This window comes from Pantherophis guttatus, chromosome 2 (genome assembly GCF_059756535.1).
Source record: "Pantherophis guttatus breed Tessera chromosome 2, ASM5975653v1, whole genome shotgun sequence".
In the NCBI taxonomy this organism is placed as follows: domain Eukaryota; kingdom Metazoa; phylum Chordata; class Lepidosauria; order Squamata; family Colubridae; genus Pantherophis; species Pantherophis guttatus.
Genome location: NC_142064.1, coordinates 280,221,142 through 280,248,395, shown reverse-complemented (window position 1 = coordinate 280,248,395; position 27,254 = coordinate 280,221,142). Strand labels below are relative to the sequence as shown.

At 40.7% G+C, this 27,254-nt stretch overlaps 2 protein-coding genes across 6 annotated transcripts; one reads left to right on the top strand and one right to left on the bottom strand.

Moving 5' to 3' along the window:
- Nucleotides 1-322: 322 nt before the first annotated feature.
- LOC117668102 (uncharacterized) lies at nucleotides 323-10,119 on the bottom strand. 4 transcript variants are annotated; one of them, XM_060693412.2, is made up of 5 exons: nucleotides 8,605-10,119; nucleotides 8,341-8,473; nucleotides 8,072-8,160; nucleotides 6,932-7,058; nucleotides 323-4,906 (listed from the first exon to the last, which is right to left on the bottom strand). In XM_060693412.2, the coding sequence occupies exons 2-5, from the start codon at nucleotides 8,459-8,461 to the stop codon at nucleotides 3,402-3,404; spliced, it is 1,842 nt and encodes a 613-aa protein (XP_060549395.2). In that variant the 5' UTR covers nucleotides 8,462-8,473; nucleotides 8,605-10,119; the 3' UTR covers nucleotides 323-3,401. The 4 variants fall into 4 exon arrangements, with proteins under 4 accessions (XP_060549395.2, XP_087740848.1, XP_087740846.1 ...); XM_087884722.1 differs by having other exon boundaries at nucleotides 323-4,903; nucleotides 8,605-10,116; XM_087884720.1 differs by having other exon boundaries at nucleotides 8,627-10,087.
- A 30-nt stretch (nucleotides 10,120-10,149) lies between these two features.
- Nucleotides 10,150-24,214, top strand: LOC148116016 (uncharacterized). Of its 2 annotated transcripts, none has more exons than XM_087884749.1 (6): nucleotides 10,150-12,339; nucleotides 13,502-14,105; nucleotides 14,924-15,056; nucleotides 15,762-15,847; nucleotides 16,330-16,456; nucleotides 18,078-24,214. In XM_087884749.1, exons 2-6 carry the CDS (start codon nucleotides 13,635-13,637, stop codon nucleotides 19,133-19,135), a joined length of 1,875 nt encoding a protein of 624 aa, XP_087740875.1. In that variant the 5' UTR covers nucleotides 10,150-12,339; nucleotides 13,502-13,634; the 3' UTR covers nucleotides 19,136-24,214. The 2 variants fall into 2 exon arrangements, with proteins under 2 accessions (XP_087740875.1, XP_087740874.1); XM_087884748.1 differs by having other exon boundaries at nucleotides 10,150-12,438.
- The last annotated feature ends 3,040 nt before the right edge of the window (nucleotides 24,215-27,254 follow it).

Sequence of the window (27,254 nt, the reverse complement as noted above, 5' to 3'; positions counted from 1 at the left end):
TTTTTCGCCACCATTTCAATTAGAACAATCAACATGCCACCCTGAATCATGGAGCAGGAGGCTCTCTAAATCAAACAAATAAATCAAAAACAGCAGAACCAGATAAAACAAAATCAAATCAGACCTCCAGGAAAAATTTGTGTTTTATAAAAGTTACACATTCAGTAATTACAGATATTATAAACAGATTGTTTACAGAGACTGCATAATGAACTCAAAGAAAATAACAAACCTGTGTCTGGAGAGCTGAGACTTCATATAAAAAAACCCCAAAGTTATTATTACTAAACCAAATACCCTAATTTTATATCTGTATATTCAATTTCTTTTTCTTAAGTGAAGACCTTTGCATGGACCCATTCTATTATTTTCAACCTATTCGTCTATCTTGCCAAAATCAGTTTGAAACTAATGCTTTAAGAATGTCATTCATTTATTGATACTCAAAAAAGATCAGTATAAACTTTAATCAGGGACCTACTGAAGAAAAATGAGAGAGGCCAATCCTGGGGGAACTTGTTCTTTTACAAATGTCTGGATAAATATCTACCTATCTTTTATAATCTAAAAATAAGATGCACTTTTTTTCAGAAGACCTTGGACACTACATAAGGTGTCCAACCAACCTGCTGAACTTCCTGCAGATGCTGAATGATATTGAAAACTGCCTCTCTTTGGGACTTGACTCCTAAACAAGGTCAATATTTTTTAAAAATTTTTATGATTCAACTTAATTAAATCTGGTAGTTTTAAGAATCGGTATTAAAGATAAAGGTAAAGGTTCCCCTCACACATATCTGCCGACTCTAGGAGGCGGTGCTCATCTCCGTTTCAAAGCCGAAGAGCCAGCACTGTCCGAACATGTCTCCGTGGTCATGTGGCCGGCATGACTAAATGCCAAATGCACATAGAACGCTGTTACCTTCCCACCAAAGGTGGTCCCTATTTTTCTACTTGCATTTTTTACATGCTTTCGAACTGCTAGGTTGGCAGAAGCTGGGACAAGTAACGGGAGTTCACCCCATTACGCAGCACTAGGGATTCGACCGCTGAACTGCCGAACTTTCAATCGACAAGCTCAGAGTCTTAGCCACTGAGCCACTGCATCTCCTACAATCGGTATTAGGTGGTCCCATTTAATCAGAGAAGATCTAAAAAAACAAGTTGGGGCAGATCATCATGGAGAAAATCTATCTATGTGATTAAGGGTCAACACTGACTTGATAGTACATCATTAATTGATCAATTTAATAATCAGGGAGCCATCTTCCATGCCAATAGCAATTTAGAGACCATATTCAATCAAATTGCACTGCAGAAATCTGGCTCTGAGGTTCTAAAGACCTTGAGATTCCATGCATATTAAGGAATTCTGGTATTGCTACAACTTTTCATTCATTCAATGAATTTTTGGATCCTGACCTCTGATTTGTGTCACAGAGTAAAATTTGAACTCTGCCTCTTCCTATACCTTATTTTTAAATAGTATGCTTTGTATAAAGTCACTGCAATTGGAAGGTTTTTCCATATCCCATTCATTTCTATGAAATCTCATCCTAAGCATATTAATCATAATTACGTTTAAAAAGGCAACATTATGAACATTCATCCAGCATTCTCAACTTTATTATCTTTAATCAGCATAAACATCTAAACTGACTCTTTGGACTTTAAATTCTTCTACAATTTTGAGGTAAGCTTATAAGTTGATCATTTTTGTTTAGAGATCACATCCTTAGCTTCTAATACAGCAAATTAAAGGTAAATGGTACCCCTTCAGCCAATGTCTGATTGTGATGCTCATCTCCATTTCTTAGCCAAGGGAGCCAATATTGTCTGAAAACATTTCTGTAGTCATGTGACCAGCATGACTATACACCGAGGTGCATAGAACACTATTAACTTCCCACCTAAGTGGTATCTAGTAATCTATTCAAATTTGCACTCTTTCAAACTGCTAGATGAGCAGTAGCTGGGGCAAGGAGTTCACCCCGTTGCATGGTGTTCGGGTCTTGAACGCAGACTGCCAGTCCTCCAGCTAACAAGCTCAGCATCTTTAACTGCTGAGCCATTCTGACCCCTTACAAGCAAATTAGATATTTCTAAAACTATTTTTATGAAACACTGAGGAAAAATATTATTTATGCCTTTCTCTGGCACTTTATACATTGCTTGCGGGGGGGGGGGGGAGAGGGAAGAAAGTCAAAGCAGGGTCAATCCTACCATCTGAAAGCTCAGAGTAAACTGCACAATCAGCACCCCAGTGGACCCTTAGAAAATCTGGGTGTGGCTCTTAAAGCCTCTTGTAAGGTTGATCATCAGCCTTGACATTGCAAGGAAAATCGTTAAAAATACAAGGGAATAAATATATAGTTGTTATATGTTGATAAGAGAAAGAAACTCAAATGTAGATTTTTTTTCCTAGACCCACCATCTGAAAGGTTGAACACTGCTTATCATCCAAGACCATATACATGTAGTCTTCAACTTACGACCAAAATTGATGTTGCTAAGTGAGACATTTATTAAGCGAGTTTTGCCCCATTTTACAAGCTTTCTTGGCAGAGTTTAAGTGAATCATTCCAGTTGTTAAGTTAGTAACATGGTTGTCAAGTGAATCTGGCTTCCCTATTGGCTTGTCAAAAAGTTGCAAAAGCTGATCACATGATTTTGGGTCTCTGTAACCATCATAAGTATCAACCAGCTGCCAAGCATCCAAATGACCATCGGGATGCTACAACAGTCATGTGAAAAATGGACACAAGTCCCCCTTTTCAGTGCCGTTGTAACTTTGAACAGTTATTAAATGAACAGTTGTAAGTCAAGAACTACCTGCAACCAATAACCTCCTACCAACCAATACGCTCTCACAGAGTAGGCCTACTCATAGTACCATCATTAAAACAATGTCGTCTAGTAGTTCCAAGGGAGAGAGCCTTCTCTGTGGTGACACCTACTCTTTGGAACAAAATACCCCCTGGAATACGAATAATCCCAGATCTTCACACTTTCCGACGTGCCCTGAAGACCTTTCTGTTTCAACAAGCAGGGCTAGCATAAACATCTAAATTTTATGCCAAGGTCTTAGCAGATACACTAAGTTGACTCAATTTATTTACTGTTTATAATATATATATATATATATATATATATATTATATGTATATGAAATCTTATTCTGTTCACCGCCCTGAGTCCTTCGGGAGAAGGGCGGTATAGAAATTCAATAAATCATCATCATCATCATCATCTCAGGGAAGGAATATTACCAACTTTCTAACCTATGTGGCCATCTCTCTTTAAGGTCAAGTAACCAGAATATTCTCATTGAAGCACCTGTTTTTTCCATGCTGTTTCTGATATGGGCTATCAAGTCACAAGAATGAAAGGTCTCACCCCATTTTAAGCATTTATATAGTTAAATCCCATTGTGGCTCTCTTGTGGGAAGTAAGGTGACAACTCTGTGTAAAACATATTCCACATTCTAGGCATTTATATTGTTTCTCCCTTGTGTGGATTGTTTTATGGGAAGCAAAGGTGCTGGGATGATTAAATCTTTTCCCACACTCTAGGCATTGGTAGGGTTTTTCCCCCGTGTGAATTCTTTTGTGGTAAGTAAGGTAACTGCTTGTCCTGAAACTCTTTCCACAGTCCATGCACTTATATGGCTTCTCCCCTGTATGGATCCTTTTGTGGGATGTTAAAGAACTGTTTGTACTGAAGCTCTTTCCACACTCGGTACATTTATATGACTTCTCCCCAGTGTGGATAGTTTTATGAGAAGTAAGGGTATTGGAATGAGTGAAACTCTTTCCACATTCCATACATTTATAGGGTTTCTCTCCCGTGTGGATCCTTTTATGGGAAGTAAGATCTGTGCTCCTCGTGAAGCTCTTTCCACACTCCATACATTTATGTGGTTTTTCTCCTCTGTGAATACTTTTATGGGTTCTAAGGTTACTGGAGTGATTGAAGCTTTTCCCACACTCCATGCATTTATATGGTTTCTCTCCTGTGTGGATCCTTTTGTGAGAAGTAAGGCTATTGCATCGGCTGAAGCTCTTTCCACATTCCATGCACTGATAGGGCTTCTCCCTTTTGTGGATTGTTTCATGAGAAATAAGGCTTCTGGAGTGACTGTAGCTCTTTCCACATTCTAAGCATTTAAACGGCTTCTCCCCGTTCTTTTGTGTGTGAGTTCTTTTATGGGAAATCAGTGTATCGTTCCTTGTGAAGCTTTTTCCACATTCCATACACTGATACAGTTTCTCCCCAGTGTGGATCCTTTTATGATAGATAAGGCTACTGCATTGGCTAAAACTCTTTCCACATTCCATGCATTTATATGGTTTCTCTTTCGTGTGGATCCTTTTATGGGAAATAAGTATGTCATTTCTTGTGAAGCTCTTTCCACACTCTGTGCATTTATATGGTTTTTCCCCTGTATGAATTCTTACATGCGCGGTAAGTTTATCATTCCTTGTGAAGCTCTTTCCACACACTATACATTTACATGGATTCTCATCAGTGTGTTTCCTTGGATGGGAAACAAGGTTACTGGAGTAGTTACAGTTGTTTTCATAGTCCTTACATTCAAATGCTTTTCCCCCCATCTCATCTCTCCAATGAGGAGGGCAGTTCTGATTATACCTGTTCCCCTCCTGTCTCCATTCACATGGGTTACTGAAATATTGTCCCATCCCCTCTCTATTAAGACCTTCTTGGGCCAGCAAGTCATAGATTTCCAGAGATAAAAGAGGAGGATTTTTTCCCTGTTGATCGTTTAGCCGGATTCCGTCTTCATTTTTTGGTTGCCATTGATTCTCTTCTCCCACTTCAACTTTTAGAATCTGTATGGGTGCCTCTTCTGATTCCTGATAAATCTCATTCTTCCGTTCATTGCCTGCTTGAGAGAGAAAGAAACAGGGGAGGGGGGGATCCAGTTAAGCCATCTACTGAAATCATTCCTTTTTTCTGGTTTATCTCTAGGTAGTACATTTAGTTTAATTAAAAGAAGGAGTAGGGAAGACACATGAACAGTCTTCCAGTATTTGAGGGGCTGCAAGAAAGAAGAGGGGGTCAACCTATTCTTCAAAGCACCTCAAGGCAGGACAAGAAGCAATGTATAGAAACTAATCAAGGAGAGAAGCAACCTAGAACTAAGGAGAAATTTCCCGATAGTGAGAACAATTAATTAGTGGAACAACTTGCCTCCTGAAGTTGTAGGTGCTCCAAAACTGGAGGTTTTTAAGAAGAAATTGGACAACCATTTTCTGATATGATATATAGGGTCTCCTGCCTAAGCAGGAGGATGGACTAGAACACCTGATGTCCCTTCCAACTGTTATTCTGTATTCTCCTAAGTATCTCACATTTTATTTTAATGGAGAGATCCATATTGTCAGGGGTGGGTTCCAAATTTTTTTACTACCGGTTCTGTGGGCATAGCTTATTTTGGGGAGTGGCAATTATTTAGGATTTAGCAGCGGTACTGGTCTACCAGGCTTTTAACTGCTTGCAGAGCTGTACCGATCTACCCATTTATTTTTGCAGGCACTGATCTACTCATGTATTTTTGCAGGCACTGATCTACCCATTTATTTTTGCACCGATCTACTCATTTGTTTTCTTTTAACACTGATCAGCTGTAGTGCGGCCCTTTGAAGCCCCGCAGCTAAACAGTTTTTTTCCCTCTAGCCATCAGCTGGGACTCAGGAGGCAGCAATAGATTGGGGGTGGGGCCAAATAAAAGGTAAGAATAACGCGGGGGTGGGGGGGCAGAACCGGTTCGGTGACGTCATATCATCACCGCTACCGGCTGGGCGGACCCGGGCGGACCCGGGAGGAACCCACCACTGCATATTGTTAGTGAGCAAGAAACTATTTTCTTTATTCACTGGTTCTATGCTATGCATGATTCATTTCCTATTGATTTTTTCTTTAAATTCAATGTAATTTCAAGAATGGGTTTTAATTTTTGTTCACAACCCTCACAGTAGATTGGTATTTATTTTTGGGAATAAACTCCCAGGATCCCTTTCCTGGTAGAGATCCTTTTCTTGCCAGTAGAGATCCTTTTAAGCAAGATGTGATATCTGGCTTTTGATATGTATTGACAATATGTATTATTAGCTAAACTTCCACTTAAAGAATTTAACAGTCAGGATGATCTACTAGTTAGAGAATATCACGGAAGAAACAAAATATATTCTTCTAACTAACTGTGATATCGAACTATAGGTAGTCTTCGACTTAAAACCACAATTGAGCACAAAATTTCTGTTGCTAAAGGAGACATTTGTTAAGTGAGTTCTGCCCCATTTTACTACCTTTCTTGCCATAATTGTTAAGTGAATCACTACAGTTGTTAAGTTAGCAACATAGTTAAATAAATTTGGTTTTCCCATTGATTTTGCCTGTCAGGTTACATAAGGTGATCATATGACCCCAGGACACTGCAACAGTCATAAATATGAGTCAGTTGCCAAGCATCTGAATTTTGATCACATGACTGTGGGAACGCTGCGATGGTCTTAAGCAGTGGTGAAATCCAAATTTTTTTTACTACCGGTTCTGTGGGCGTGAGTTGGTGGGCGTGGTGTGTCTTGGTGGGTGTGGCAGGGGAAGGATACTGCAAAATCTCCATTCCCTCCCCACTCCTGCGGGAAGGATATTGCAAAATCTCCATTCCTACCCCACTCTGGAGCCAGCCAGAGGTGGTATTTGCCGGTTCTCCAAATTACTCAAAATTTCCGCTACTGAATCTCCAGAACCTGTCAGAATCTGCTGGATTTCACTCCTGGTCTTAAGTGTGAAAAACTGTCATAACTCACATTTTTCAGTGCCGTTATAACTTCAAACAGTCACTAAATGAACTGTTTTCATTTAGGACTACCTGTATTTGGACAAATTACAAAAAGAGATTATTTACCCAGAGAAGCCACATTCCTAGACATCTCCAGCATGACCTCCCCATGCAGAGCTTTCTGATCAGAATCTAGCAGACCCCACTCCTCCTCGGTGAAGCAGATGGACAACTCCTTGAAGGATATGGAACCCTGAAAGAGAAGCAAAAGTTTCTTACTAATAGGAAAGCTGGGAGAAATCAAATTCTCTCACGAGACCTGTGAAGCAGTGGCATTCATAAACCTTTTTCTGGCTGTTTTCAGAATTTGAGAGAGTAAAAGGAAAGGTTTCCTTCTCCATCCTCCCTTGACACCATCAGGGTCCAAAAGGTTGATTAACTTCATTGCATCTCCAATGATTCAGTGCCCGTGAAGGCCCAAATCACAGATTTGTTCTGGATACATCAGTTCCAGCTCTGCCTTCCATCCCTCAGAGCTGCTCCAGTTCTATCTTTTCATTCAAATTGATGGAATTAGCAGAGATGGCTAAATTGTCTGCTTTGATTAAAAAAAAGAACAACATTCATTTTGTTTCTACTTGGAAATTGCTTTTGGATTTTTGTGTTTTGGGGGGGAAATGAAACTTCCACCCCAAAGATTTTGCTGATTAGAAAGAATTGTTGTTATATAAATGTCTGATAGAGATAGGTAGATAGGTAGGTAGGTAGGTAGGTAGGTAGGTAGATAGATACCGTGTTTCCCTGAAAATAAGATCCTGTCTTATATTTTTTTGAACCCTGAAATAAGCGCTTGGCCTTATTGCCATATACTCAAAAGCCGATTGGGCCTATTATCAGGCGATGTCTTATTTTGATGGAAACAGGGTAGATATAGAGATAGCTAGATAGCTAGATAGATAAGCCATTTCTACAAGTTTTATATATATGAGAAGTCAATACTTTTCTTCCCCCCCTCTTTTACCCTACATTTTTTCTCTTCCTATTTCCTCCCTTGTTTTCCCTTTATTTTCTTCTTTTTGTATATCTGTACTTTATATTTTGATAAACTAATAAAATATTTGAACATATAAGCAAAGAACAAGCCACACGGACCTCTTGAGGTGTAAAGTGTCTCATGTTGGAACAGAGGTTGAAATGTAGGTGGGGGATGCTTCTTGCCTTAACCATATTTGCATTTTTTGGGGGCACAGGAAATTTTCTTCCTACCTGCGCTGAAAACCCAACATCTGCTTCTGCTTCATTGGAAAGATACGTTTCTCCTACCACCAGCTGGTATATGTCTCTGTTCTCTGCCCCTGAAAGATGGAGGAAATAGATACTTTTTTTAAAAAAAATGCTGTATAAATTCAGGGAAAAACTATAAATAAATGCTATTGTGGAACACAGGACCATGAGCTGATTTTTAAAAATAAGGAATAAAAACCCTCTGAGTGCTCTTAAGAACTTCACTATAACAGAAGGGATCCCTCCCTTACCTGGTGACATGTCTCGATTCAGATCCTTTAGAGAAATTCCCCCAATTGAATTGTTCTGACAAGGATTTAACAGATCAATTCTTGTCTTAGGATGCTCAGCCATCAAATCCTGAACAGGCATCTCTATCGGCAACTGTGAAGAAGAGCAAAGAAAGATGTTAGAAGTACCACGTGGGAACACAGAAACACAGAACAACCCACTTTCAAAAATATTTGTGCGTGGAAAAATGCCCCAATAATTTCACACTGACATTATTCCCTCACTTGTAAACAATTAGATTTGCACCTCTCCTTGCTCCTTCTCCTCTGTCTGACTCAGGAGGAAGCCTTCAGCCAGAGCCACTGCCTGGGGACTGGTCTCAGCTCCACATTCCCGCACCCAATTCTCCATTTCCAGAGGCAGAATGGCCAGGAACTGCTCCAGGACTACCAAATCCAGCATCTGGGCTTTTGTATGTTTTTCTGGGTTCAGCCACTGATTGCAAAGATGGTGGAGGTGGCTGCAGATTCCTCGGGGACCCTCAGCATCCTGATAGCGGAGCTCCCTGAAGGGTTGACTCTTTGTGCAGAAAGTAATTGTTTTTTCACTCTGGATCCTCTGTCCTGCCTTTTTTTGTTCTATTGCAGTCCTCTCCTGAAGAGGATCACAAAGTGCCAGTCCTTCCCAAGCTGGTTTTCCTGGGTTCATGTTCCCTCTGGGCTCAACTGCACCCTCTAATGAGTGAAAGTCTTCAAAGCTACTTTTGTTCACAGAACCAGAATGTCATAAAAACTCCGATGAGAAATTTAACGGTGTCATTCATTCATCTTTGCTGCTCTATTCTTTTTGTCTCCATGCAAGAAAGACCTTCAGAGGATGTTGTTTCTTATTCCCAACCTGCAATGGAAAATAATGCAAAGGAGCATCAGTTTTTTGAAGACTTACTTTCAAGGGTATGCCTAAGAGGTTGCCACAAAGAAGAGGGGAGTCAACCTATTCTCCAAAGCATCTGAAAGCAGGACAAGAAGCAATGGATGGAAATGAATCAAGGAAAGAAGCAACCTAAAACTAAGGAAAACTTTCATGACAAAACAAGTAATCAGTAGAACGATTGTGCTCCAACACTGGAGGATTTTAAGGAGAGATTGGACAACCATTTGTTGGAAATGGTACTGGGCAGGGGTCCCCAACCCCCAGTCCATGGACTGGCACTTGTTCGCAGCATGTCAGAAACCAGCTGTGCAAAGAAATGAATCCCCATCCACAGGATGCAGGCAGCACATGAAACCATACACCCTCCAGTCCGTGGAAAAACCTCTCTCCATGGAACAGGTCCCTGGAGCCCAAAAGTTTGGGGACTGCTGGTATAGGGCTTCCTGCCTTAACAGTGGGTTGGACTAGAAGACCTCCAAGGTCCCCGCCAACTCTTTTCATCTTGTTGGGAATCTCCTGCCTTTCAAGCCTTCCCACTTCACGAAGGAGGGTATTTTTCACTCTGGTCGGAGGGGATTCTTTGGGAAGATCCAGCAGAGCAATTCCCCGGAGTCAGGATCTTCCCACTTTGGGGGGGGAGGTGCCCCACAAATGGGGTCCCTCAGCCCTCCCCCCCAAAAGTCAGGGGAGTTGCAGCCTTGCAGCTTGCTCCCTGGATCTGCAGTGGGAGGCCCTGAAGCGACTCCAGCAGGGAGGGGGCACAAACCGGAGTCACTCCAGCGTGTGAGAGAACAGAGAGGGAGAAGCAGCCAGGTCAAGAGATTTCCCCTCAGAGATCCGCCCCTCCCCCCCCTCGCAATTGCGCACCCCTCACCCACCAGCGGCAGCCGCCTCTCAAAGCTCTGAGAGAAGAGAAGCGATCCTGCTTCCGGCTCCGCCCACGCCCAGGACAGGCAGCCGAGCCTCCCAACCGCCCGCTCGGTAGGTGGACGGCTTCTTCGCGGAGGCGCGTGCCCACCGCGGCGGCGCCGGGATTGGTCCGAGGGGAGGACGGTTGGCCAATGGGAGCGCACCGCGGTTGAAGGCGGCTGCGGTTGCTGTGCAGACTGGGCTGTCCGTTGCTCGCGCGAAGTTTTTTGTTTGTTTGTTTTTTTAACGCGGTGTCTGCGCTCCCCTCAGCTCCCTCAGACTGAGCAACGGATTCAGTCTGTGAAGGCGGCGCGGCAGAAGCGTCTACGGTTGCCGGGCTGCTGGAGGTTTTTTCCCTCCGTTATTGGGAATTTTTTCGAAGTTTTTTTTCCCATCTTGGCTCGTTTCTACTCTTGGCTGAGGGACCTGCGCTCCCCGCAGCTCCTTCAGACCGAGTGGCTTTCTAAACCCGCTCAAAGGCGGGAGGGCAGGACCCAAAGCCTCATTTGAAGGGTGATGCTAGAAATTGGGGAGCAGGAAGGAGGACTCCCCCTGGGAGAAATATAGGGGTCCTGAAGGGGCTTAGGAGGCAAAGGCTGTCAGAAGACTACTCACTGGCAACACAGAGGGAGAAGAAGGCGACCGAGTATAGGTCTTGAGGCTCCTTTGCTTTTCCCCTGTGAAGTCCTTCCCTCCTGAAAAGATATAAAAAGAGGCAATTAAATTTCCTGCCATAAAGAAGAGAGGGGTCAACCTAGTCTCCAAAGCACCTGAAGGCAGGACAAGAAGCAACGGATGGAAATTAATCAAGGACACAAGCAACCTAGAACTAAGGAGAAATGTCCTGACAAAACAATTAACCAGTGGAACAGCTTGCCTCCAACAGTGGAAGTTTTTAAGAAGACACTGAAAGACCATTTGTCTGAAATGGGAGAAGGTCTCTTGCCTGAGCAGGGGGTTGGACCAGAAAACCTCCAAGGTTCCTTCCAACCCTTCTGTTCTGTTCTGTTCTGTTCTGTTCTATTCTTCTATTCTATTCTATTCTATTTATTTCGTTCTATTCTATTCTATATCCCAATCCCAAATGGCATTCCCAGCTCTTTCTTTCTGCAGTGAGATCTCCCTACAGAACTCTGCAAGCTCACTTTCTGCCGAAACTAAGGAAAAATTGATTTATGTGAAGGTTGAAAAGATAAGGAAAAACTTTTCCCCCCTCTCCCAGTGATTTCTAAAAAAAAAAAAAAAGAGCTTAGGAGATAAGAATGGCTTCTACATGTAGTCCTCGACTTACCACAATTGAGCCCAAAATTTATGTTATTGAGACATTTGTTAAGTGAATTATGCTCCTTTTACCACCTGTCTTGCCTTAGTTGTTAAGTGAATCACTGCAGTTGATAAATTAGTAATCTGGTTAAGTGAATCTGACTTCCCCATTGACTTTGCTTGTCAGGTCACAACAGTGTAGCATGTGACCTTGGGACACAGCAATGGTCATAAATAAACCAATTGCCAAGCATCTGAATTTTGATCACATGATTATGGAGATGCTGCAAAGGTGGTAACTGAAAAAATGGTCATAAGTCGCTTTTTTCGGTGGCGTTCTAACTTTGAATGATCACTATGTGAACACTAAGTCGAGGACCACTTGTATTTGGGGGAGTTATCTGCATCTTCCCACTCAGCAAAGGAGATAGTCCTCGACTTAGATCTTTTATTGTGCCCCCATGCAAAGAAAATGTGGAATATTCACTCCAAGCCTTTACGAGCAATAATGGATCAAATGTGGAGGGACGGGACCCAACCGTTGGGGTCTCAGAGTTTGGGCAAACACGAAGGCCAGCTATATGTTAGTGGCTTCCCCCTTTTCCCGGCTTTCTCGTCCAACAGCTCCCCTGCTTTTTCTGCAGTGATACGGTGGCAACTTTCGCTTTCCATCCGGAGGGAGCCGCATTCACTCCGGTTGCGTGCTTAGGAACAATCCTCCTGCGAGCCGACAGACTTCTCTCTAACATGCACGGCTGGAGTTCTGAGCAGGAAGACAGGAAGTGAGTGTCTGGACTCTCTAGGAAAAAGCCATCTTCCACTGACACTTCCGGGAAGGAAAGACTCGGGAACGCCTTGCTTTGGTGCACGGAGATTCGGTGTGGTTGGAAGCGCCTTCTTAACGCCCTGCGACGGTATCTGTGTTGCTTCACAAGAAGCAGATATTCCGATGAGACTGAGCTCCGCGGTTGGCATGCAGTTTTCAGCCTAGATCGCAGGGGCTGGGAAAACGGGTGGGTCGTACTTCCCCCATTGTGCTTACCCAGAGGCTGGCTGGTTGACGGTTTATGTATTCCTGAAGGTTGTAGCCTCTGGTTCTTCCCCTTTCAAGGGATGCGGGCAGGGAAACGGGCAATTTGTTGCATCTCAGGAGAGAGGGCTGTCTTGAGCAAAGCATGCATTGTCTGCAGAAAGCATGAATTTATATATCAAGAGGTTTCAGTTGATCTCAGTTTCAACAAACGCTATGGGTTTGTTAACAAAGTATAGATCTTTTTGTAAAACTATGTAAAGTTGTTGAAGAGTCTGCTTTTAATTACTTTTTAAAAGACAACTTTGATCCTTTCATCCTGCATTGGATTTCAGGTGTAGAGCTGCTTATGGGGGCTAGAATCAGTGGTGGGATTCAAATTTTTTTACTACCGGTTCTGTGGGCGTGGCTTGGTGGGCGTGGCAGGGGAACTGCAAAATCTCCATTCCCACCCACTCCATGGGAAGATCCATGGGAGGCAGAGAATTGATGGGGGCTGGGCCAGTCAGAGGTGGTATTTACCGGTTCTCCAAACTACTCCAAATTTCCGCTACCAGTTCTCCAGAACTGGTCAGAACCTGCTGAATATTACCTCTGGCTAAAATACTGTACTGTAAAAGATACAAAATTAACCAAGAAAAGCCCTTCGGAGATCAGTGTAGAGCCCTGCTGAGAGACTAACAGGATAACAGAGTTGGAACTTGGAAGGGACCTTGGAGGTCTTCTAATACAACTCCCTCCTCAAGCAAGAAACCCTATACCATTTAAGGCAAATGATTGTCCAATCTTTTCTTGGCTTTCAGGCTGATAAAACTATCTTGTACTCAAATCTCTCAAGTATTCTCAGAGCAAAGATTTGCTTGCAATGAGAAAATTCTGTTTAGGAGAAATAGAGCCCAGTCTCCCACCTGAAAAGCCCTTTGGTAGCAAATGTTCTCCCCAAACATTAACTCTAATTAAACATTATTAGAAAAAAAATTGAAAATTGTCGGGGTTAGGACAATTTTGTCATATATTAATATTCTTTTTTTTTCTTTTGATCACAGATTGGGAGCTTGATGTATGCTGTTTTATCTGCAAGCTTCCTGTTTCCATTGACACAAAAACTTGTCACCAAAGAAAGCTCAGTGATCTGTTTGGATTCCTCACTGGACCTTTTCAGACATTCTGATTTTATAGATGGAAGAAGGTTTAGAGACTTTTTACCCATTGGGAATTTCGATTGAGCATAGATGGAAAATGGAAAGAAAAAGATTAGAATGTGAGGGAATAGCAGTACACCCTCTCCTTCCGAGGGAGACCAGTCTGAACATTTGGGAAACATGCAAGCAGAAGATCCCAGATGAAGAAAAAATCAGCGCTGACATCCAGCGACAAATATTTAGAGAGTTCTGCTACCAGGAGACTAAGGGCCCCCGAGAAATATGCAGCCACCTTCATTATCTTTGCTCCCAGTGGCTGCAGCCAGAGAGAAATTCAAAGTCACAGATATTGGACATGGTGATCCTGGAGCAACTCCTGGCCATCCTGCCCCCAGAGATCAAGAACTGGGTCAAGGAATGTGGAGTGGAGACTAGTTCTCAGGCAGTGGCTCTGGCAGAAAGCTTTCTTCTGAGCCAAGTGGAGGAGAAGAAGCAGGAAGAGATGAAGGTCTGATTGGTTCCGAGGGAGTGATAATAAATATCTCAAAGTTTAAACATGCAGTTCCTCCAAACCATTTTAGAGCTGGCCATATACCATATTTTTCAGAGTATAAGACACGCCTTTTTCCCCCCCTAAAAGTGGGTGAAGATTTAGGTGTATCTTATAGAGCGAAAATGGGCGTTTTTGGCCTCCCAAAGCCTCCGTGTGTTGCATTTTTGCCCTCCCTGGCCCCCAGAAGCACTCTGCAGTAGTCTGCACAGCCCGTTTTCACCAAAAAACGGGCCCGTTTTTAGGCTCCCAAGCCCTCCACGCATCGCGTTTTCATCCTGCCCCGTCCCCAGAAGCACTCTGCAGGTCAAAAACAGGCATGTTTTTGGCAAAAACGGGCCATGTGGAGCATTGCAGAGTGCTTCTGGGGGCCTGGGAGGACGGAAATCCGACATGCGAAGGCCAAAAACTATTTCTTTCTTGTTTTCCTCCAGTAAATTTAGGTGCGTCTTATAGTCCAGTGCGTTTTATAGTCCGAAAAATACAATAGTAGTCTTGACTTAGGCCAGCCTTAAATTGGAGGGATCTTGCTCTTATTAGTAAAGCTAGATGGGAGTTTAAAAGCTCCTCAGTCCTTTCAGTTATTAATTATATGTATAAGGAAGGAGTATAACTTCTTAAAGTGTTTGTTGCCTTTTCTGAAACATTTCCCAGGAGTTGGGAGAAACCCAAGCTCTTTTCCCACAGATGAATCAAGTAGAAGGGGAGGTGGGATGAAAGTTGGAAATACATTTTGTCTAATTTCTGTTAAACCCGTTCCCTTCTGATGTCTGCAGTTGCAAGTGAAGACGTCCTGTCTTAATTTGGTCACTGAATGCTCTGAAGCAAGAGGGAATCTGTTCAAACCTCGTAGGGATCTATTTTTAGGAGACATCTCACAAAAGGATCTAGTTCAGGACAGACCACCAGGTAAGAAATTTGTTCTAATGGCAAAAAGTTATCAAGAGCTCTCCAAACTACGGGTAATTCTCAATTTACAACCATTCGTTTAGTGATAGTTTGAAGTTGAAAAAAGTGACTGTTTTTCATACTTATGACCGTTGCAGCATCTCTGTGGTCTCGTGATTTAAATTCGGGAGCTTGGCAACTGGTTCGTATTTATGATGGTTGCAATGTCCTGGAATCATGCTTAAGTTTAAGTTTAATGCAATTTATATGCTGCCCTATCTCCAATGGACTCAGGGCGGCTCACAACAGTAAAATATACAATAACATTAATACACTATAAAATTAAAAAGTCCGAATTAAGCAATTTAAAATCAGTTTAAAAACTATTAAGAAAACCTCCCCTCATCAGTCCAGGCTACGAAATGTGATCACCTTTTGTGACTTCTCACAAAGAAAGTCAAAGGGGAAGTCAGATTCACTTAACTGTGGCAAGAAAGGTCATAAAATGGGACAAAATTCACTTAACAACTTTCTTGCTTAGCAATGGAAATTTTGGGCTCAATTGTGGTCGTAAGTCAAGGACTACCTGTACTTTCATTCATGAGCTTCTTTTGCAATCAAACTTTGCCTCTCTTGACACAAAATATTTAGCTTCCCCCAGAACATACCGTATTAAGTATATTCTTTAAAAATGTCCATTTCTTTTTATCTTTGTCCTCCCCACAGAGAACAAAACAATGATTCAGCTCCCATTGGAAAATCAAGCTTCTCTTTCTGGTGGAGTGGAAATGGGGGCTGTCCTTCCAGCTCAGGTACGAAGAAATTTTTCCCCTACTCAGAACTGCGTATGTGATTTAGTCAAGATGCATCCCTTCTACTGCTAAAACTGTATTTATAATCTAGAAACAGTCCTTTTCCTGACCAGTAACACTGTATGAATAAGCTTCACTTGGTCAGCTGCCATCCAACCACTTTCTGGAATAGAGCAGCTCTGATGGATGCGAGAAACAGCTCAGGATGGGGAAGATCTAGAATGATGTTTTATTCATGCATTCAGTACATCAAATCCTGTGGAAGCATTAATCAGCCTTTGTACAGTTAATCAGCCTTTATCTCCTATGTGATTTCAGCCAGTGGATGTGAGCCATGTCCACTTATTTCCTTAATTCTGAAACTTGCCAGAAAAAAAATCTTGTTTATTTTATTGCAAGTTTCTGCTCTGGGGATTTCTAAGAGGTCTTAAAAGATTTCTCAATCTGTCTCTTAATAAAGGATTTCTTTATTCCTCTTTCAGGATTCCATAGCCTTCAAGGAGGTGGTCATCTATTTCACCAAGGAGGAGTGGGCTCTGCTAGACCCTGATCAGAAAGCTCTCCATGAAGAAATCATGTTGGAGACTTGTAGGAATATGGCTTTTCTAAGTAAGAGCCTCTTTGCTTTCTGTTCAAATAGTTGGGTTAGGTATTTTTTAGTTGGACAGAATCCGTTTTTTGTAGTTCTCTGACCTTTCTGGTAGGCCAGATCAAGGAACAGATCCGGTGAGAATTTCACAAATTCTGGTTTATTATTGTGCAATGTAGTAACAGAAACTTGAAAGTTTTTCTTTATGCCCTCTCCTACTAAACAAAGTTAAGGCAGGGTTATTTTGCATTCCTATTTCACACTTGCTTCAATCTCAGTTAGATCCTTTAGTAGACATAATACGCAGATATATATGTTGCATATTGGGCTGAACGGAAGGTGGTGTATTGCAGGGGTCTTGACATCTGTCTGGAGGCTCACAGAATCTGAGTGGACCAAAACAGGTGCACACTCAACTCAAGAAAGATAGAATTGTGCCAATCTAAAAATCAGCAAGTTCTAGAATGATTGTCCCAAAACTGTTTTCCAAAAGGCAATTGGACTTCCTTGGTATTTTCTTGAAAACATTTCACTTCTCATCGAAGAAACCTCTTCAGTTCTGAAGAAGCTTCTTGGATGAGAAGCGAAACGTTTTCAAGGAAAAAAACAAGAAAATCTAGTTGCCTTTTGGAAAAGCACCTTTGGGACAACCATGACCCGGATGATTGAGAATCTCCATAGACACTTCTAGAATAATTCAAATTTTGATTATAGGTGGGATTGTGCTCCGCACAATAATACAATGACCTTCAATTTGACAGCAGTGGTAATGGATGGCGGCAGTGGTGGAATTCAAATTTTTTTACTACCAGTTCTGTGGGCATGGCCTAATGGATGTGGCAGGGGAAGGATACTGCAAAATCTCCATTGCCACCCCATTCCAGGGGAAGGATACTGCAAAATCTCCATTCCCACCCCACTGGGGCCAGCCAGAGGTGGTATTTGCCGGTTCTCTAAACTACTCAAAATTTCCGCTACCGGTTCTCCAGAACCTGTCAGAACCTGCTGAATAGCACCCCTGGATGGCGGCCACTTGCCATGTAGGTATTTGCCCAGCTTTAGTAGGTCTGCCTGTTGCAGCTTTTAGTGGAAATAAAGTTTCTGTGAATGGTTGTTCATTCTTGTCATTTCTTAGTTAGATTATTGTAGCTCACTCTACATGCAGCTGGCCTTGAAGACCAACCAAAAGCCTTAGATTCAAACATAGTGCTGTGTTATAATAACTATGCTAAGAAGTTGCACTGGATATCAGTTGCTTTCTAGTTGCAATTCAAGGGTTTTGTTATAATTTATAAAGCTATGAACATGTCCCTAAGAGATTAAGTGCTAGAAAGAAGTATAGTAATATCTTGGTTTCAAATGATTTGAAACTCATTGAATTTGGTACTCAGTTCATTTTGATACAAAAAGTTTCTCCTGGTAGTCATTATTTGCTTGGTACTCAACACACAAGCTAGAACCTGTCAGTGTCAGATGTCTTGTGAATCATTACATTATTCCTTATGGGAACATTTTTGTTTGGTACTCATTTGGCTCCTGGAGCCAATTAATGATGAGTGCCAAGGTACCACTGTACTTCTTTACACAAGTAATAATAATTTAGAATATTCTGTTTTAGTTCATTCTTTTTCTCCCAAATAGGTAACGAACGGAAGAATAAACAAGAAACAGAGATAGAGCCATTGCGAGTCATCAAGGTTGAAGTGGGAGAAGAGATATTTCAAAATCAGTGCCCATCAAAAAATCAAGAGAAAATTCAAGTAAACATTCAGAGGCATAAAAATGCTTCTTCGTGTCCTAAAATCTATGACTTCCTGAGCTCAAAAGATATTAAAACAGAGAGAAGACGACAAAGTTTAGATTTTCAGAAAATATTTGAAGATCAATCAGATTTAAATAAACAACACGAATGGAAAGATCATGAGGAAAAGTACAAGAGGTTTTGCTCTTTTACTTTGCATCAACAAGAGTATATGGGAAAGCAACCATTTAAATGCAAGGTATGTAGGAAAAGCTTCAGCAGGTACAGTAAAATTATTGCACATGAAAGAATCCACACAGGGGAGAAGCCATTTAAATGTATGGAATGTGGTAAGAGTTTTACTCAGAGTAGTCACCTTACTTCCCATATAAGGATCCACACAGGGGAGAAGCCTTTTAAATGCTTGCAATGTGGAAAGAGCTTTACTCAAAATAGTCACCTTACTTACCATAAAAGGCTTCACTCAGGGGAGAAACCGTATAAATGCACCGAGTGTGGAAAGAGCTTTGCTGATTCCAGTTCCCTTCTTGTGCATAAAAGGATCCACACCGGAGAGAGACCTTACAAATGCACGGAATGTGGCAAGAGCTTCACCCTGAGTAGTCACCTTACTTCCCATAAAAGGATCCACACAGGAGAGAAACCATTTCAGTGTGTGGAATGTGGAAAGAGCTTTAGAACAAAGGGTTCTCTTAAATTTCATAAAAAGATCCATACAGCGGAAAGACCGTATATATGCATGGAATGCGGAAAGAGCTTCAAGCGGATTGCTGATCTAACTCGACATGACAGAACACATGAAAAGAAGTTCCATACAAATCTACCAGGCGTGGTAAAAGCTTCCATAACAGCAGATACCTTGCTTTGTGTGAAAGTAGAACAGCCATTTGAATGCAGACAGTGTGGGGATGAGCTTCCCATTGATTATGTTGACTAATTATTAATAAAGGAGAGTATTTTTTAAATTTTAATAATTAATAAAGGAAACGACCATATTTTTCAGACTATAAGACACACCTTTCCCCCCCCAAAAGAGGTGAAAATCTGGGTGCATCCCGCCCAGCTTCTCAAATGGAGGTTTCAGAGGCTAAAAAAAACATCAGAAACGAAGCTTCCGAAAAAAAGCCTTCAAACAGAGCTTCAGAATAAAAGCATCAGAAACAGAGGCTTTTTTTCTGAAGCTCTGTTTCAGAGGCAGAAAAAAAAACAAGGCACAGAGCTCACAACCAATAAACCTGTTGCTAAAATTCACCTCTCAGAACAGCTGATTGGGGGTATTCCAGGAGGCCAATCCTATACTCCAAAAAATAGGTAATTATAAGCAATGAAGTGTGTCAGCTCTTAGCAACCACAGATGGATTTTCTCCATTCGAGCCTGTCCTGAGGTTTGGATATTAATCACCACAAAGAATTCCTACAAAGGAAATGCTGTATAAATTCAGCATTCACTGAAAAAATTCAATGAAAACATTTCTCCTTTTTTTCTTTTTATGAACCTGTAATCCTTTTTTCGGGGTGAAGTCGAGGTGACTGAATGGACTGAGCATTTAACTGCCTGGATGCCCTTCCTGATGCCTACATGGAATTCACAGCAGATATTTTCTCTGTGCACCCTGATAGAGAAATAACTGCCACTACCTAGGATTGAACTCTCAGCCTTCTGAGAGGAGGTGAGCATCTTCGCCTCTAGGCCACCATGCTAGTAACATCATTTCTTTTACTTCCCATAAAAAGTTTCACACAGAAGAGATGTCTTAAATGTCTGGAATGTGGAAAAAGCTTCAGAAGAGTAATCTTAATGCCTGCAAGAAGGATCCACAGAGGGGAGAACCCATATAAATGGAGTTAATGTGGAAAGTGCTTCAGTATTAACAGATTACAGGCAGTCCTCAATTTATAACAATTTGTTTAGCGACTATCCGAAGTACCACAGCACTGAAAAAAGTGACTTAAAACCAGATCTCGCACTTATAGCTATTACAGTAGCCGCAGGATCAAAATTTGGGGGTAGGCAACTAGTATGTATTTATGATAGTTGCAGTATTTTGGAGTCACGTGATTACTATTTATGACCTTCCCAGCTGGCATCTGACAAGCAAAGTCAGTGGGGGAATCAGGATTAATGATGATATGATTCATTCAACAACTGCACTGATTCACTTAATAACTGTGGCAAAAGTTGTAAAATCAGGCGCAATTCAACAACTGCTTTGCTTAGCAATAGAAATTCTGATCCTAATGGTGGTCATAAGTCAAGGACTTATCTGTATATATGAAAATAAAGGCCAAAAGGGAAGAAACCACACAAACAGTGGAGTGTGGATAGAGCTTTGTTCATTGTAGTAACCTGATTTCCCATAAATGAACCCACATGGAAAAGAAATTCTGAAGTATGAAAAGTGCTTCAGATGAACTTTAATTTTACATGAACTCAAAAACAAACAAAAACCAGGAGGAGACTGCATATTACAAACATCTAACTACTATCTACTAAAAAAAAATCTAACTTCTAACACCTTGGACTACACCTGATCTTTGATGGTGAGGCAGATAGTTGACTTTAGAAACTGAATGGATCCAGAACACAGTTTAATTTTAATTTCCTTTTATTTATCTTTCATTTGTCAAAATTAAATGAAAGGGTCCTAAAGAATTAAAAATAACAACTTGGTGGATTTTACGGAATGGTGGTTGAATTTTGCTACAAATATTAAAGGTAGGTGGGATGGGAATATTCAGTATTGCTGATTATATTTTTAAAGGTGTTACTTATTACTACTTCATTGGCAATTAGTGTTCTTTGAAACTAAGCAGATTCCATCCTGGTTATTGGTAATTTTTGATGGGCCTGGAAGAAATTCTCGTGTTGTCGGGAGAAGGATTCCCAGGTTGCTAAGAAAAAAAATACGAATACAATCAATAATTGATGAGATCAACTTATCTTTAATTATGTTTTACATTGTTTCATTTGTAGTTATTTGTGTATTGCAGATTGATTTTTCTATAAAACGATGGTTACGTGTTCACAGTGTTTAAAATCTAATTCAGTCAGACTGCTTAGGAACTCAGTTTTGTTCCCTAAAAGATATGAAGAGGGAACCTATACATGGTGTAGGGCTCTATAGTTTTTCTTTTATTGTGTGTACTACTTTCAAGCAGGAATGCCACCATTTTCAGGAGGGGCTTTTCATTTTTTCATTGATACGCTATTAAATTCATGTTGATTCTTCGTGACCACATACTTTGTTTTTCGATTGGTGATCTGTCCCTAATGTAGTCTTTCAGATCTCATTTTTATGAGTAATTGATGTACAATTTTCTGCTTTTTGGGAGGGCAGTCTTCCCCCCCACTTTTTTTTTTTTTGGATGATGGATTCTGATAGGTGCTAACAAAGCACTAAGCATTAAACTGACCTAGTTTGTGGTTGATATTGATATAGACCATAGTGAAAATCAAGTTACGATGAGATGTTCCCACTTGTTGAATGGCATGTACTTGGTAGTACAGTGGTTTAAGGCACCCTGTTATTAAGCTGGTTATTAAGACCAGCTGCCTGCAATTACTGCAGGGTTTGAATCTCGCCAAGGCTCAAGGTTGACTCAGCCTTCCATCCTTTCTAAGGTAGGTAAATTGAGGACCCAGTTGTGGGGGCAATAAGCTGACTTTGTATAAATATACAAAAGTATGAAGGCTATTGCTGAGCACATTGTAAGACGCCCTGAGTCTTCGGAGAAGGGCGGCATATAAATCAAATTTATATATATATATATATATAAGAAAATATAAAGTGAGGAGCATTGAAACAAAAAAAAATCATAATTTGACATAGATGCTAATTGGACCAGATCTGTCTGTATCTAATCAGGAGAAAGATCTTGGCATGTGGAGATTCAACAGAGAATTATACCTTTTTGTGGTAGTTGTGAAAACAATGCCATTTACCTAGAGCCTGGAAGCATGCCTTCTCTGTCTTGGCAGATACAAAGCACTAAACCAGGGGTCGGCAACCTTAAACACTCAAAGAGCCACAAAGGTCCTAACTGGAAGCTCCCCGTTCAATTCTGGAGCCGACCGGAAGTCCAATTCCCCCACCATAGGGTCTCATCTTAGTACGGTGTCCTTTTTCCTCTTTCTGTCCTAACCGAAAGTCCATCAATTGTGGAGCCACAGCAGAGGGATGAAAGAGCCACATGCGGCTCCAGAGCTGCGGGTTGCTGACCCCTGCACTAAGCAGTGGACTGACCTGGTCTGTGGTTGATAGTAAAGTGGAATTTTGAGATTGCCAATAATTTTATGCAATTCCAGAAACAATATAAGAAAGCTTGAAAATTTGCAGAAGAGTGCAAAATGATCCAGAGTCTTGAACATCTTCCTTAAGCTAGAATTTTGTGGGCTCTAGCTTTAAAAAGGGATCTTAGATGGGACATGATTGATGTATATAACAGCTTGGCATTTTCTTTGCAGACTTTTCATGATCTTGCCCAATAACCTCATCAGTGTTCTGATATGGAGGAGGTTTATTAGTTTCTGGAGCAGGATGGGATATGTATCCGGGCTAGGGGGTAAAGAAGGCCTATATTTCTTGAATGAGCAATATGTTTAACGTACATTAAAAAATACAAAGCAGCTATTCCATGCAGGCGGTGGTAGAAAAAAAATCACTGCAGCAAACTGTCTTTCTCTAATAGAAAGACAGCAGACGTGATTTTTTAAAAAAGTGAAATGGTGAAAAAAGTGAAAACATGAAAAAGAAACCTTAAGAATGTGCTAAGGTTGAAACAATAAAAGCAATTGTGATGGCTTTGCGTAGCTTAGCAACAGAGTTGTTGGTCCTAATTGTAGTTGATAAATGATTGATAAATGAGAGCTACCTGTAATGAAACATTGCTAATTTCTTGCTATCGCATGGTAGGAATTGTGATTCAAACAGTTACAACCTATAGTAAAGGTAAAACTCCTTATGACATGGAAATGCATGTACAGTTTCCTTGGTCAATATATAACTGCCGTTGCCAAACCTAGAATTTTTATTTTATTTTGTGTTCTAGCACTGGGATTTCTTGGTGCTTGAGAGGCCTAGGAGATCATCTAGTCTGACATGTACTTGGTTCAGAGTCCATTAGAGTATTTCTCCCAGGTGACCATGCTGCCTCTGAAGACCTCCAATAAAGTCTCCACCACTTCATGTGTCAGCAGCCTGTTTTTACTGCTGACAATTTATATAGTTAGTATGATCTTCCTAATATTGAGCCTTAAATTCTTCCCTTCTAGCTTTAATTCAGTTCCGGGCAAAAGAGAATGCAGGTGGTCCTTGTTTAATGACCAGTTGCTCAGCAATTGTTTGAACTTGCAACAGCGTTGGATTGAATGTTGAAGCTCCAATTGTTACAGCATTCCCACAGTCATAGAATTGCAATTTGCGACATTCTCACCTGGCTTCCCCAAGCAAAGTCACTGGGGAAGTCAGCAAGAAGTCGAAGTCATGATCACATAAAGGTCCTCGTGTAATGACATAACTGGAGACTGCCAGAACTATTGTACCTATGCAGCGCAGTCCTATGATGTCATGCTTTACAGTTACATTGCTTAGCAAAAGAAATCCCAGTCCCAATTATTGTTAAGTGAGAACTACGTGCAAGTCCGTTATGGAACAGTCTTTAAAATATTTGAAGACAGCTATTGTACAGCCCCTAGGTCTTTTCACAAATACACACAGTTTTTAACCATTCTTCATAAAGCATTTGGTTCCCAGATCCCTCATTAATCATGATTCCTCCTCTGAAATTGCTATAGTTAGTCCCTGTTCTTTTGGAAGTGTGATGACCAGAACTGGATACAAGACTCCAAATGAGGCATTACCAGGACAGAACAGAATTAAGAGTACATCCTGTGAGTTAGGCTCTCTTCTCCACTTACTGTATTTCAAAATAATGTTTGCCTTTTTAATGGTTGCATTGTGCTGCTAATTGTATTTATTTATGTTGAGATCAATAAAAACATTACCCTTCGAAAGTAGAATGGTAGCACAGGTAGTCCTTGACTTACAATCTTTCATTTAGTAACCATTCAAAGTTAACAACACTGAAAAAGTGACACGTTCATTTTTCACACTTACAATTGTTGCAGTGTCCCCATGGTTACATGATCAAAATTCAGATGTTTATCAACTGGTTCATATTTATTTTTATTTTTTTTTAAAAAAAAAGTTTTATTTTCTTTTAATACAAACATTTCATCATTCATTAAACTGTCTTGTCTAGCTACAAATTTTTTGTGTCGTAACAGTTTAAGCTTACCACCATATTCATTATTTATATCTCTTCTTATTTTAATACTAATACTTAATACTTAACATATCTATTATTGTGACATTTCTCTTCTTAGCTTATTTAACATTATAATACATTGCTTTCATATTTATTCTCTAACCATTGATAAAATAAATCCCATTTATTATAGTAATCAGATTCTTCCTTTCCTTTAATAGCAAGTGTTAATCTATTCATTTCTGCATATTCTTCTTAATCACATTTTCATCTGTAGGGATCTCTTCACCCTTCCAATTTTGTGCAAATACAATTCTAGCTGAAGTTATTACATCAATAATCATATATACATTTTCTTCACTATACGTTTCTGGTAAAATCTCCAACAGGAATATCTCAGGTTTTAGATCAATATGCTGCTGCGTCGTCATCTCCAACCACATATGAATTCTTGCCCAATATTTTGTCAACTGGTTCATATTTATGATGGTCACAGTGTCCTGGGGTCATGTACTTTTATGACCTGACGAAGAAAGTCAATGGGGAACTCAGATTCACTCAGCAACCGTGTTACTAATTAACAACTGCTATGATTCACTTAACAACTGAGCCAAGAAAAGTTGAAAAAGGGGCATAACTCACTTAACAACTGTCTCGCTTAGCAACAAATTTTGGGCTCCATTGTGATCGTAAGTCGAGGACTATCTGTACAGTTTTTGGTTCTGATGGGCTTTCTCTATAAAAGAGCATCATCCAATTTTCATGCCGTTGCCACACCTGATTTTCCCAAGAAAAAGATATCCCAAGAAGGGTGCAGGTGAGGATAAGGATTTCCTGGAAAGGGCCCCAAAAGGAGCTTACACAAGTTTTACTCCCAAATTTTTATAATCTTTATAATGCTTTGGTAAGACCACACTTGGAATATTGTATCCATTTTTGGTCATATCAATATAAAAAAGATGTTGAAACTCTAGAAAGAGTCAGAGAAGAGCAATGAATATGATTAGAAGACTGGAGCCTAAAATATATGAAGAACGGTTGCAGGAATTGGGTTTGTCTGATCATGGAGGTTGGAATATTGCCCCAGGAAATATTTAATATGTGGAACAGTGACAGTGATTTAATTTACTATGGAGAGATAAATTTCTTCTATAGTATAAGTAAAAGATTACTTATGATCTTCCGGGTGCGCTTCAAGGTGTTGGTTACCACCTTTAAAGCGCTCCATGGCATAGGACCTGGGTATTTGCTGGACCGCCTTCTGCCGCCAATAGCCTCCCACCGACCAGTACGCTCCCACAGAGAGGGACTCCTCAGGGTGCCGTCGGCCAGGCAATGTCGGCTGGCGACCCCCAGGGGGAGGGCCTTCTCTGTGGCAGCTCCTGCCCTCTGGAATGACTTGCCCCGGAGATAAGAAGGATATCGGATCTCTGGGTCTTTCGCCGTGCCCTGAAAACTTTTCTTTTCCATCAAGCAGGGCTGGCGTGAACCCCGCCCCCTTTTTTAGTTTTTAATTGTTTAGTTTTAATCTGTTAATGGGTTTTAATTCGCATTGTTTTAATTCAGGCCAAAGTATATAATTCTTTTAATTAATTTTAAATTTTGTATTGTTATTTATTTTAGTTCTGGCTGTGCACCGCCCTGAGTCCACTAGGAGAAGGGCGGTATACAAATTGAATAAATAAATAAATAAATAAAGTGATAAAATATAGCATACCCAAGATCTGGACAGACCTCAAATTATCTTATGAAGTTCTGTCTTCTGGGCAAATCCATGGCTTTTTTTCTTGATTGTTTAATCAACATAAATAGGCAAAAATACTAATTTTCAAGCATTTCCCCAAAATACGTTTAATGAAAAAAAGGACGGGGGGTGACATGATAGCCAGGGTTCCAGTATTTGAGGGGCTGCCACAAAGAAGAGGGAGTCAAGCTCTTCTCCAAAGCACCTGAGGGCAGAACAAGAAGCAATGGATGGAAACTATTCAAGGAGAGAAGCAACCTAGAACTAAGGAGAAATTTCCTGACAGTGAGGACAATTAATCAGTGGAACAACTTGCCTCCAGAAGTTGTGAATGCTCCAACACTGGAAATTTTTAAAATGAGATTGGACAACCATTTGTCTGAAGTGGTATATGGTTTCCTGCCTGGGCAGGGGGTTGGACTACAAGACTTCCAAGATCCCTTCCAACTGTGTTATTCTATTCTATTCTATTCTATTCTATTCTATTCTATTCTATTCTGCATTCTATTCTATTCTGCATTCTATTTCCACTGTTCTGTACTGTTCTGTTCTGCATTCTATTTCTATTCTATTCTACTCTACTCTATTCTATTCTGCATTCTATTCTATTCTATTCTGCATTCTATTTCCACTATTCTATACTGTTCTGTACTGTTCTGTTCTGCATTCTATTTCTATTCTATTCTACTCTACTCTATTCTATTCTATTCTGCATTCTATTTCCTCTATTCTGTTCTGTTCTGTTCTGTTCTGTTCTGTTCTGTTCTGTTCTGTTCTATTCTATTCTATTCTATTCTATTCTATTCTATTCTATTCTACTCTACTCTACTCTACTCTACTCTACTCTACTCTACTCTACTCTACTCTACTCTACTAATTTCATCCTATCCAATCCTATCCCATCCCATCCCATTTTAGTTTGTTATTCTGTTGAATTCCGGCCCTCCGCCAAGCACCTCGGGGCACCAAGCGGGCACTTCCCCCACCCCGATTTCCGCGGGCGTTGCAAACGGCCTTCGCTAGATGGCGCCCTCCTGCAAGCTTC

Bases quoted from the DNA above. Each gene is read 5' to 3' on its own strand.
- LOC117668102 (XM_087884720.1), bottom strand. From the start codon at position 9,028: ATGAACCCAGGAAAACCAGCTTGGGAAGGACTGGCACTTTGTGATCCT. The intron at 8,161-8,340 runs GTAAGGGAGGGA...TCCATCTTTCAG, and splicing joins GAATCGAGACATGTCACCAG to GGGCAGAGAACAGAGACATA. The intron at 4,907-6,931 runs GTAAATAATCTC...TTCTCTCTCAAG, and splicing joins TAGGAATGTGGCTTCTCTGG to CAGGCAATGAACGGAAGAAT.
- LOC148116016 (XM_087884749.1), top strand. From the start codon at position 13,635: ATGGAAGAAGGTTTAGAGACTTTTTACCCATTGGGAATTTCGATTGAG. The intron at 15,848-16,329 runs GTACGAAGAAAT...TTCCTCTTTCAG, and splicing joins GGGCTGTCCTTCCAGCTCAG to GATTCCATAGCCTTCAAGGA. The intron at 16,457-18,077 runs GTAAGAGCCTCT...TCTCCCAAATAG, and splicing joins TAGGAATATGGCTTTTCTAA to GTAACGAACGGAAGAATAAA.